At 40.8% G+C, this 12,936-nt stretch overlaps 2 protein-coding genes across 3 annotated transcripts in view; one reads left to right on the plus strand and one right to left on the minus strand.

The window, feature by feature from the left end:
• LOC111185601 (aspartyl/asparaginyl beta-hydroxylase) overlaps positions 1-12,936 on the plus strand; it is a 243,461-nt gene that overhangs the window by 215,051 nt on the left and 15,474 nt on the right. Inside the window, exons 25-26 of one of the 2 annotated variants that reach the window (XM_089899109.1) lie at positions 791-853; positions 8,165-12,936. The exon at positions 8,165-12,936 is cut by the window's right edge and continues 15,474 nt beyond it. In XM_089899109.1, coding sequence (XP_089755235.1) covers positions 791-815 — 25 coding nt within the window. In that variant the 3' untranslated portion in view covers positions 816-853; positions 8,165-12,936. Of the gene's footprint in view, positions 1-790 lie in introns of both variants that reach the window. The other variant, XM_089899108.1, reaches the window with a different exon arrangement.
• The window catches only part of CLVS1 (clavesin 1), a 227,081-nt gene continuing 214,145 nt past the window's right edge, over positions 1-12,936 (minus strand). The window contains exon 8 of the mRNA XM_089899113.1: positions 1-818. Within this exon, the coding sequence (XP_089755239.1) occupies positions 731-818 (88 nt within the window). The 3' untranslated portion in view covers positions 1-730. The remainder of the gene's footprint in view (positions 819-12,936) is intronic.

Genomic DNA, 12,936 nt, shown 5'->3' on the forward strand with positions numbered 1-12,936 from the left:
GAAGTCACATTGCTAAGATGAAATAGAGATCTTTAAGTTTGTGTCTTTGTTTAAAATTAGCTCATGATAATCAGCTGGTGGCCTGATCAAAGATGTGATATCAAAATCATTTTCGCAGGATATGAAAAAAAAAAACAACAACAAGCTCTGCAAATAGCCAGACCTAGGAGAACGTGCTCTTAGGCTGAACAATTTGAAATTTGATGCTGGTGATGAGGTCAAAGAAAGTATTTCAATATAGGAATGGAAATCACTGGAGATACTATTGTCTTGGGGCTTTGCACTACATTAAACTTGACAATTGTGCCTGCACAGTTTAATTCTTATGTATCTACTTGGAAATGCACTTAACCTTAAATTGCAAAAACTGGACAGAGTCTCTGCAAAGCCTCAGAAAGATCCTTATCCTAATGAAGTGTGTGCATCAGATTTAGTTTTTCTCTTTTCAATTCACTTAATACCATAAATGTGGGATGGGGGGAATCTTGTTGCCGTAACTGCCTTGCTTCGTCCTCCAATTCCCTCATTGGAAAAAACAAGCATCTCTCAAGTCTTTGTTCAACTTTGGCTGCTTACACCAATGGCTGGTGACAGTCATTACTGGGTGGCAGGAGAGGAGGCCCTCGTGTCGAGCCGAACGCACGCATTGTGGGGTCAGTTGCACATGTGCTTCCTGGTGGCTGCTAGCACTGAGGGCTGGCGATGTTCGGAGCACAGGGTGGCTCAGGGTTCAGTCCAGAGCCAGGAGTGGCCGAGCGTTCTCATTCTCTCCCTTGTCCTCATGTTTCAGGGTCCCAGCTTCCACCACAGACTGAGATCTAACAACAGGAGAGGGAGAAATGTATGGTTACAAGTAAGTCATGGTGTCGGCCATTGTGGAATCTTGTAAGGCATTCAGACTTTATGTCCCCCTTATTAACCAGGACACTCAAAATAGCTATATAACTTCTCCCCCCTTTTGTATCTCTGTTTTCCTTGCTTTTGTGTCTTCTACACCACATTTTGAGGGAGCGAGGCATCTTGGAATCTTCTTTGCAGGAATCTCTTCTTTTGGTAAAATGAACACGTGTTCTAGCCACAACTCTGCCCCCTTGTCTAAACATTCTGTGGATCTTGAGATGTATAAAGTCTCATAAATTTTGTTGGATTTTTAATGTTTCAAAGTATTTTTGAGAGCCTTTGTTTCTCAAGGTCATAGGAAACTATCATGTATGATGTTAAGACCATGAGATTTGGAATCAGATGGTCAGTGTACTCTTGACTCCTTACTGACTGAGGAGTCTTGGGGGAGTTCTTAAAGTCCTGGACCTTTATTGCCTCACCTGTAAAGCAGAGCTGTTACCTACCTTCCAGCGTTGTTGAGAAAGACTAAAACTAATACTATACCTAAAGCACTTGACATGTACTTGTAGTCAGAATTTATGGGGCACTCTGTTATCACCATTATTGCAACAATGGCATTGATCTTAGTTTCTGGTGTGTCCTTTTATACTAGAGTAATAACAATTTCCTGTGTTTATAACATGATTGAAACTGAAATTATTTTCTAGCTTTATGGAGAGAAGATTATAAGAGCTATGCACACAGTAGACATTCAGTAAACGTTCACATACTAAAAAAAAAAAAAGCCATTCAAAACATTAAGAAAATGGTTGAATTGGGTTGTTCAAATAAGCAAGATTTACATATATGTGCAGTAAATGGTTAACTCAGTAGGCCTGAGTTGCCCAAACCCTCCACATTCCAAAAGTCTTCAGGACTGTCCCTTGACTGGTTCTTCTGAACCCTGGGAGTATCCTGACTGATAAAGTGTCTTTGTATGCCTAGACTTTGGGCCACGCCTCAATGGTTTATGCAAACAATGTGATTTATGGTGAATGCCTCTTTCTGTATGCCTGAGCTTTGGATCACACCCTGTCAGTTGGACTTCTTGTTGGGGAAGGTGGAGGAGTTGAAGACCGAGTGGCTAAGGTCAGTCACACGTGCTCTGCATGCCTATGTGACGGACACCCCCCCACCCCAATAAAACCCAAAACCCTGGGCATCAAGGCATGGGTGGGTGGTTGGTGACACTGTGCATGTATTGTCACTCGTCATTGCTGAGAGAATTGAGCTCTCTCTGTGTGACTGCACGGGAGGAAAACTGGAAGCTTGCAAGTGGTCCAGTGTACCTGAACTCCACCCAGTGCACCTTTTTCCTTTGCTGATTTTAATCTGTATCCTTGTGCTATAAGAAACCTTAACTGTGAGTGTAACTACATTTCCGGGTCCTGTGAGTCCCTCTAGCCAATTATCAAATCTGAGGATCCCAAACACAGTATATAATAACACTAATATTTGCTGTCTGTGCACCTGGTATAGTTGTAACTTCTTTACATGCATGAAGTTACTTCATTTTCATACCCCTAAGGAGTGATGCTATTATTGCTTCCATCTGGGGAGTGGGAAAAACTAAGGGACAAAAAAAATCAAGTAACATAGGAAAGGCTGCACAAATAGAGAATAGAGAACAGGACAGGTATATCACCCTCACAATGTTCCTGGGTCTATCTAACACTGCAGAGATTTTTAGCTACTCTAAATGTCAATCCCATCAAACAGTCCAACTTTAGGTACCAAGTCTAACATTTGAAAATGAAATGGATTCGTTTGCTTCTGGGACAGGGCAGAGAAGCCTCAGGTAGTAGTGTAGTTCAGCTCTTTTACACATTGCCTACATATTTCTGTCTTTGCTTCTAAATAAGGCCTGGTGTGTGTGTGTGCACGCATACACGTGTAGGGGGGTAATTGATTTATATAAGAAGAAGAAAAGCTGAAAACCCAGAAGGCATGAAAACAAACTGAAAAACAGAGAAGTAGAACTGCCCACACAGGCCACTCCATGCAGCACCTTGGACAGCTGCCTAACTGCTTTGCCCTTCAGGCCCTGGTGAAGATGAAGGATATTCACGGCCGGTCCTTTATTACTGAAGTGTATTCTTCTACTTTCATGCCATTTGGCTTTGTTTTACAACATGGCAAGAGAATCACAGCCACAGAGTTAGAAGGGACCTTGGCGACCCACTAGATTAACCCACTAGGACATATTCAGTCAGGGGCCACGCAGCCTCTTGTTGAATATATCTGACTTAAGAAATCTACTCCTCCATGCTCGTAGAGGAGGAGCTCTGCTAGAAAGTTCTTTCTTACACTGAACTAAAGCCTGTCTTTTTGCAATTTCTCTATACTGCTTCTGGTTTCGTCTGCTGGAGCCACCAGAGTATGTGTAATCCATCTGGTCCACGTAACAGCCCTTTAAGTATTTCTCTAGTGCTCTCCAGCCCTCTCTCTGCCCACACTAAAACTAACCAAACTCCTCTTGAGCCAAGGTTTCTAAAATTACCACTCTCCCGCATCTCTTCATCAGCTGGTTGCCCTCAGGACGTCACCTCAAAATGGAATGAAATTATTGCTTCCTCTCTTCTTCTTTTTTTGTATGCTTCTGTTGAAGCATAGAAAATGCACCTAGAATTGCCTTAACCTTTCTGGCACTCACGTAATAAAGCCGAGGGAAATATTAGCTATATTTACACATGCTGCTGTTAAGTCGTTTCTCCCCCATCTTGAAAGTGCGTGGTTGAGTATTTTATCTTTTTTAATTTGGTTCATATTACCACTGTATCTCTATCCTTTTGGATCTAGAAATTTGTTATCCATCCAAATTATTTTCTGTGATTTTCACGAGTATTGGATTTGTTTCCAAACTTTCCCTTCCCCTATTTTGGGAGCCACTATGGGAAAAAAAAAATCAACAAATTCTCAAATATTGAACTTTCAATCAACAATCACTTATTTCCACTCACTCATGGTAAGAAATGCTTGTGAATGTCTTCTGCTATATGCCAGGGACTGTGAGAAAATGTTCAGAACCCCTCATTCTTTAGTGGAAATATTGCTTCAGTTACCCAGTCATAAATGCACAGATAGGTATGGGATTACTGTGATAGGCACCCTGAGAACAGGGCATTTGGGGGAGGGGAGGCATTAGCTCTAGAAGGAAAGGAAGGAAGGAAAAAGCTATCATTCACCCAGTGACATCATTCACAGTCCTTATTCAGGTGACTCTTCCCTCCACTTGGCATCAGATTTGGATCTATTTGGGATTTTTTTAACACCCATACTGACAGCAGGGACACAGAATGCTGGTTTTGTTATCTCAGCCAATAAACTGTTTGTCTTGGGTGAGTGGTGAGTAACAGCTGAACAGTTCTGAGGCACCGACCATGAGGGACCAAACACAACATTTTTTCCCCTTGTTTGCTTTTTTCCTGTTTAGAAGGAGACCATAGCCTCTTTACTCCCAGCATGACATGATTCCGTTTACCTGGTCACACAATGAACATTTGATATAAGGAACACACTCATTATGAAGTGTTTGAAATTCACTGGAAAAACAGAAAGCATATGTTGCTGTTTTCAAAATCTAGTATAAATAAAGCCAAGAGAAACACCTTTCTTAAATCTTGCCCTCAGTCCATTTAGCTGAGTCACAGTACTCTCTGGGAAGACCGATCCAGTGCTCACTGATAGAAATGTCTCCACCACTTGTAAACAGAGAGCTCAGGAATTGTGCATTAACTGGAGGACCACTTGCCTTGCGACTTTGTTGCCCAGATCACGCTCAGTGGTAATCCCTCCATTCGGTGGATTTGCTTTCTCCCAAGAAGATTAACACTTCTGCTAAAATAAACGTTTCAGACTTTTCCCTTGGTTCCTCTTTCCAACACTGAAAGCCAGCTTAACCCCAAGGGCAAGCAGGGCAGTTATTTGAGCTATCTCAGCCATCATCATCTCAGTGCTATAGCAGACTACCCTCACAAAGGCTTCATTCTTGCCTTCATAGCCACATTTTGTTTTCCTGCTATTATATCTCCTCTCTCTCTCTCTCTCTCTCTCTCTCTCCCCCCCCCACCCCCATTCTCTCTACCTTTCTTCTTTCTACCTTCCCCTTTTCCTCTCCAAAATTTGGAACTTTCTCCACTGCATGTCATCAAACATCTATAGCCATGGTTTATTTTTTACTGATTCCAAAGGCAATTAAATTCCAAAAAGAACAAGATAAAGACGGAAAATGTTCACCATGAGCTAGTCCATTCTGCACAGACTTGCAGTTGAACTAAGAGTTCTGTTCTCAGTCAGAGGCTTATTTGCAGAACTTCACTCAGCTACCTTATCTCAACAGCTGTCACCACATATTCTTCTTACTAATGAACTGCCATGGCCTGGCTTGGGCTTTGTGGACCCCAAATAAGGGCACAGGAGCTCCGCCCTTCAATCCCAGACATTCACCTAGAGTCACTGAAGGCCAGGGCTTTAAGGAACCTCAGAGGCAATTTAGTCAAACCCTCATTCAACTCAGGTCCTCCCCATTTCTCTTCCAGGGACCAACCTCATCACTTCATCAGGAAGTATTCCATACTTCTGGTTTTCTTTCTTAAAGTTAGTGATGGGCTTGGTTTTGTGGAATAGTGCAGAACTGCCTAATATCTTAGTGAACCTGTATAAGAACTTCTAAACAGAAAGAGTGGGGGCTTTTTTAAAGATATTTTTAAAGATGCCTCTAAGTAATTCTGTTTAACCTCTATTTCTCCCCTGTACGTTCAATTATCAAGGCAGTTCCCTCAGGAGCTCCTGCCTGGGCTTGAATGATGGCTCCACTGCTGGCTTTGTGAGCTTGGGCAAATTCGCCCCCCTCATGTGTAAAATGGAAATAGCATAGTGCCCACAACCTGGGACATGGGGGTGATGAGAATTAGATGAGTTACAGCAAGTAAGGTGTCTAGCCCAGTGTCAGCTTGTTATGTGCTCCTACATGTCTAGCCCTTGTTATTCTTCCGCATTTGCCGATAAGAAAGTTAAGGCCTGGAATATTTAGTTCATTTACACATTGGGTCACAAAGCACGAATTCAGCTCCAAGTTCCCATAGCCTCATGATTAAACTTACAAGAGAAAATTGTGTGTCCTGCTTGATGTGTCAGGTAACCTGACACTAAATGCGACTAAGATTTGAGAATGGATCCAGACTCATATTTTAGAATTTCAAAATAAGTGATGCGACTATTCCACATGAAAGCTAACCTGATTATTTTACTTTATATCCTATAATTTTCAGAAGTAACACAGAAGTTCCCATCTGATTAACGATTATTTATGTAGCTTTCAGCACATCTATTTGTTGTTGTTTTCCACTATGTAAAGCAATATGGGGCTTCCTTCTACTGTAATGCCTTTGATAATGTCCTTGATAAGGAGTCGTAAGTTATAGTTGTAACACATGTATTCTTCTGTCCAGCTACCAAACTCTTCAGTATTAGAATCATACTTTCAGGCAACACGAAACAATTAATATCTACTGAACTAGTAAATAAATCACGAATCATAAATCAACAAAGCACTTTAACAAAAGGTAAACCTAAGTATTTTTCATGTCAGCAAAGCTTTTCCCTATCAAAGTAAAGAAATAAAAAGTAAACCTCCCTCTACTTTGACAATATAGTTAGCCACAACTTACTGAAATATAAAGAAACCAGTCCAAGAAGAAGAAATATTCTGTTGCTTTTTAAGTGAACTGTTTTTAGAGTGAGCCAAACATTCAACTCAGGTCTTGCCTATGTGCAGTATAACTCAAATTTAAATGTATAACGTATTTCTATTTAACCATGATGGGTACTGATCTTATAGCAAGGAGGACAGAGCCGGGAGAAAAGGCACTTTCAGAAAGGATGAAATTGGGCTCACGTGTACATAGGACTAGAGCAGCTGTGTCCAACACAGAGCCCTAACCACATGTGGCCACTGAGGACTTGAAACTGGGCCGGTCTGAGTTGAGATGGACTGTAAAGATAATGTATACATGGGATTTCAAAGACAGTATGGAAAAAAAAGAACGTAAAATATCTCACTAATACTTTTAAAATTATATTGAAATTATAATTTTGTACACATTGGGTTAAAACATATTAAAATTAATTTCACGTGTTTCTCTTTACTTTTGTAACGTGGCTACAAGACAACTTAAAATTCCATGTACGGCTCACATTATATTTCCGTTGGACAGCCATGTTATTTAAGACCTCATTCCCTCCATCACACTTGTAGCTGAGCCAGAGTAATATACTAATCCTCATTTAGAAATTCATAGTCATCCCAAAGGGCCACAGCAACAACATTATGATCTGTCATTGCCAGTATTCACTGTGCTGAGTTATTTTCCATGTGTAAACTCATTTAATCCTCACATTGACACACACAAAGCCCGAGGTGACATGAGAGCTGCTTTCTGAGTATCGCTGTCGTTGCTTGAATTCTAAACAGAAAGAAAGTTCATCAGCCTAGATTCCATTAATTTGTTATCCTTTAGGTGAGAGTGAACACATACCATCATTTTACCTCTAAATGAATAAATAATAGGAAAAGACTTTAGGAAGAAATTTAACCTACTTGAAGTGAAAGAAATAAGTCCTTTCTGAACATATAGCAAAATTAATATTAACTTTGTGTGACCACTACAGATGTTTTTTGCTGTTCATTGTAAGGGTCCTTGGAGAGCTGAGCTGATGAAAGAGAACTAGACTGGGAGTTCAATGCCTCTTCTCATCACCCCTGTCACTAACTTGCTGTCACTAACTAGGGCTCTATGGAACACCTCACTTGGCTTCTATGATCCCACATTTTTCAGCTGTAAAATGATCTCAGACAGAGTGCTGTTTTTAACCCCAAGACTTCATGAAGTCTAGGAGACTGGGTTAAATCACCCATTAGTTCTTGAAAATAATTAGACGTCATTTTTCAAAGTTCTACAATTCAGACTTTAAGCTAATTTGCTCAGATAGTCTAAGTTCCTCTCTATCTCAGCATTTGTCTTTACCTCCTTCTAGAAAAGCATAACAATACTAAAAATGACAAAATTTAGCCAGACCTGGAAAGCCTTTCCTGAAGTCTGTGTATGCCCAATACACTTGGATTTCATGAGTCAAAAAGATTTACCTTTTAAAAATATTTTTATTTCCGTAAGCTTCTAAATATTGAATTCAGAGCTGCCAGGTGCTACTTAATAACGATTTTCCTGTGTCATTGTAAAGCGTTTTAGTTTATTTAAAGAAACTTCTTGCTACATGTCCACAGGTCACAGTTTCCTGCTGCAGAGTAGCTCCCATCTGACCTGGAGCCACCAAGGGTTTTCCAGTGTGCAGAAAAATTCCAGTTGGCACTCAGCAAATCTTGCTTGTCACATCTGAAATCAGTTTCAGAATGTTTTGGAAAGGAAGATTTCAACACACACTTTAATTGGATATTTTTAGAATGATCACCTACAGGAGAGTTTCCCATCCCCAAGGCTGGTTATTATAATTACTGTCATCATCTCATCGTGGCCATCGACAATAACAACCACACCATTTATTGAGTACTTATTTCATGCCAGGTTCTGCACTAATTATTTAGCCTGCATTATCTTTATTTAAACCTCACAATAATTTTCTGAGGTGAGTATTGGTTGATTTGCAATGTTGTGTTAGTTTCAGGTGTACAGCACAGTGATTCAGTACATATATATATATTCTTTTTCAGATTCTTTTCCCTTATAGGTTACTACAAAATATTGAGCTTAGCTTCCTGTGCTATACAGTAGGTCCTTGTTGGTTATCTATTTTATATATAGTAGTGTGTATACGTTAATCCCAGCCTCCTAATTTATCCCAACCCCCGGTCCTTTCCCCTTTGGTAACCATAAGTTTGTTTTCTACATCTGTGAGTCTGTTTCTGTTTTGTAAATAAATCCACTTGTATCATATTTTACATGCCACATATAAGTGATACCATATGATATTTGTCTTTCTCTGTCTGACTTACTTCACTTAGTATGATAATCTCTAGGTCCATTCATGTTGCTGCAAATTACGTTATTTCATTCTTTTTTATGGCTGAGTGGTATTCCATTGTGTATATATACTACATCTTCTTTATCCATTCATCTGTTGATGGACATTTAGGGTGCTTCAGGTCTTAGCTATTGTAAATAGTGCTTCTTTGAACACTGGGCTGGGGTGCATGTATCTTTACAAATTAGAGTTTTCTCCAGATATATGCACAGAAGTGGGACTGCTGGATCATATGGTAACTCTATTTTTAGTTTTTTAAGGAACCTCCATACTGTTTATGGTATAGCCATAGTGGCTCCACCAACTTACATTCCCACCAACAGTGTAGGAAGGTTCCCTTTTCTCCACTGAGGTGAGTATTGTTAATTCTGTTTTGCAGATCAGGAAACTGAGCCTTGGAAAAGTTAATTAATTTGCTCAAGTTTCCACAGTTAGTTGTGGAACTAGAATCTGAACCCAAATATGACTCTATAACCCACATTCTTAAACACTATGCTATACTGTACAAGAAATACCTACAACTTGGTAAGAAACCAAAGGATACTAACATACATCCAGAACTGTTAATATTCAAGTTCTCAGAGAAACATTTCTTCTATTGGCATCGACGAAGCCAGTGGTTAACAAAATCATCTATTATGTATTAAAACTTTATTTTAGGCACAATGATGAAATCAGAAAAGAAAATAGCAGAACTTCATTCAGGGAAAAAAAGTGTTCTAATAATTACCTGTTGTACGATCGTATCTTCATCTATAATGACCAGCAAAGAATTTAATAACACTTCAAGATCCTTTCTTTGAAGTGTACAGCATTCACCCAGATACCTGGGAACAGCTCTACAGAACTGGAATATCAGCCAACATGGAGAGTCCATTAGGATGGAGAAAGGGAGCAGATAAGATTATCTGAGAACAGAGCTCAGCTGCCAGAAGACAAATCAGGCCAGGAACTTGGAGACGAGGAGGAAGGAATGGAAGGAAAGACCAGGAAAGGCCACAGTGGAAACTGGCAGCTGCAGTTGGAGGTTCCGCTTCATTTATTTGCAAACCGGTTTATTGCTCTGTATGAAACGATGCATCCCTGTCATATTAACTCACAGCTTTTCACTGGTACAATGAGGACAGGATATTACCACATTCTCTAGAGGGCTGTGAGAGATAAAAGATACAATGAAGTTCTTGGAGCTCTTTCAAGGAGAAATTATTTCAGTTGGAAAGACATCATTTTACCAACACTTCTCTGAATATGATCTCTGAGTATGAACAGCTGAAGTCTTTCTGGTAACAGAGGCAGCCCTCGCCTGCCCTCTTGAAGAAAACCGAAGAAAAGAATGCAAATTTAGAAAATAGATATAGAGAAGAGGATTGTTTAATTATAAAAATATTCTTAATGTTACCGAGCAATTTCCCAAAGCATTCCTTTAAGCAGAGTCGCCCTAGTGCCCCTGAGGATGAGAGTGTTCAAGGTCATAATTAGCGTGTGTTGTGTTCCTTCAGAGGAACCCCAGGCAGCAGAGTGAGGTCTGCAGATGTCTTAGGACCAGTCTGTAGCTGAACCAGATGACTGTCCTTGCCATGAGCGCACGTTCTGTGTGTGTGCAGGTTTCCAAAATGTTGAGAAACAGAATGCATTGCTATAGATAACTCTGATGTGGATTCAGGTGTCCTGAGCGCTCAGAGGATGGTTCAAATAGTACATTTTCAACCTGCAGGTATTTCTGGAGAGTTTTTTAATACTACCAATCCTATCTTAAAATAGCAACACAGCAAACGGCTACAGGTGCTGGCACCCCCTGCTTTGAACGCACTCATCTTTCATTAGAATTAGACGGGCACAAAGAGCCGCCAGGCACTTTCAGAGCATCCCTAATTTTTCCAAATTCTTCTTCTCCCTGTGAAATGGATGGTGCACAGCCTCAGTGGAGTTCCTTTGCTAGAACTAGAATATGGTGTTCTGAAGCATGTAGAGAAATGCCAGAGGCTGCCACCAGCTGAGACCATGAGGGTGACTCATTCCACCTGAGTTTGAAAAGGATGGCTAGGGTTCTTGATAAAAACTACCTTCTGTAAGTCTGTTTTTGAGTCAGATGACTTAAATGGATCTAAATGACAGGACGTTAATGGATCTTCTTTGATAGTACTACGTTAGCCTGAATATCAGTTTTCTTCCTGAGTAGCCGTAGCTTCCCCACTCAGAATGGGGTTTGGGGACAGCACAGTACATGAAAGTGTGACAGAGTAAGTTGCTTTTCAACTGTGTCTTAAAGACAGGGTACAATCCGGGCTGGTGGGAATGGGAACAGACATCCAAGACAGCTGCAGTGCTTTGCGCAAAGGCAAATGCCCCAAAAAGGTGCTCTGTAAGCCCCCGTGGAAGGAAGGAAAGGGAAGGAAGAAAGGAGGGAGGGAGGAAGGAATACGCAAAAGTGTGAGAACAGATGTGATAAAGGAGACAGAGCATTGGGCTTGGAATGAAGAGAACTGAATTTACAGTATTTTGCCACCTACCAGCCCTGTGATCTGGGCTAAATCATTTAACTTCCGTGGGCTTCAGCTACTTGATCTATAGCATGGGGATAAGAAACTGTCTATTTTTATTAATTTTAATCTATTAAAATTCTCTATTTTTAATCATATCTATTTTTTTAAAATTCTCAAAACCTGAAAGGCTCAGTTTTTCAACAACCCTTGGAATAAGTCCAGGAACATCTGTGTCCAGTCTGGCATGTGGGGAAATATTCCAGTCTAGGGCCTTGCCACTTAAAGTGTGGTCCCCAGACTAGCAGCACCCATACCACCTGGGAGCTGGTGAGAAATGCAGATTCTCAGGCCCAGCCCAGACCCACTGAATCAGAATCTGCATTTTAACAAGATCCCGGTGCTTTGGACGCACATTACAATTTTCAAAGCATTGCTCTGGAGCTGTCACTACCTGGCTAAATAATTGTGGGGCAGTAAGAAACCTTCCCATCCCAGGTTCGCCTAAAAGGAAATCTGCTTTCATCTACCTCAAGAAGAGCTGTAAGGATTTGTCAGGTGTGGCTCATTCAAACCAGATTCCTGCTTCTGTTCACTCATTGATGCAGTATCTTAAAGAGTCAGAAGAGCTCATGAAATGCCAAGTTTATCACTGGGGAGGAGCTCTCGGTTTAGGAAAATCTGCCTTCAAATCTGGAAAATATTTCAAGGGGCAGGAAAACATTTTGGAAATTCACAGTTGAGCAATCCTGCTTTCCCACTTCGCATTTTGTCCGTGTTCATGTCACACAATAAATTTTTTCAAAAGTTTTGAGCGTGTCGGTGCTTTGTGACCACCTAGAGGGGTGGGATAAGGAGGGTGGGAGGGAGACGCAAGAGGGAGGAGATATGGGGATATATGTATACGTATAGCTGATTCACTTTGCTATAAAGCAGAAACTAACACATCATCGTAAAGCAATTCCACTTCAATAAAGATGTTAAAACAAAAAAGTTTTGAGGATGTACTATATGCTAAATAAGGAAGGGAAAATATCTCTGCCCTCAAGGTATTCACATGGAAGAGATACAGATTAATATAAAAACGCCTGTCACTCTGGCAGCTCTGTATACTCTCATTCCAGAGAGTTGCCCAGACTCAGTGTCAACAGCTCACACACAGGTTGGAAACACCCTTGGAAAGTCAGGATTGTGCTGTCTCAAAGCTGGGCGTCAGTGTAAGTGCTGGACCACAGGACTGATGCAGTCAGAGAAGCCTTGTTCGCGTGACTAGTGGGGCTGACACAGACAATGAGCATGGAAGATGGAAGCAAACGAGAAACTTCTGGAAAGTGAGAAGTGCTGGGAAGCAAATGAATCAGGGCACTGTGACAGAGAGGGCCTGGGGAAAGGGGGTCTTGTTCCTTTAGTGAGGATGCTTCTCCACCAAGATTAACGACTACTGTGATTCAATTTGGATCGCTGTTTTATACTTTGGTTCCAACTAAACGTTTCAGAATAGCACAAAAGTCAGATTTTAGAGTAATGCATCCAGATC

The sequence above is a fragment of the Delphinapterus leucas genome, chromosome 17, assembly GCF_059928025.1.
Source record: "Delphinapterus leucas isolate spDelLeu-1000000601 "Yukka" chromosome 17, BTC_Dleu_Yukka2, whole genome shotgun sequence".
NCBI lineage: Eukaryota > Metazoa > Chordata > Mammalia > Artiodactyla > Monodontidae > Delphinapterus > Delphinapterus leucas.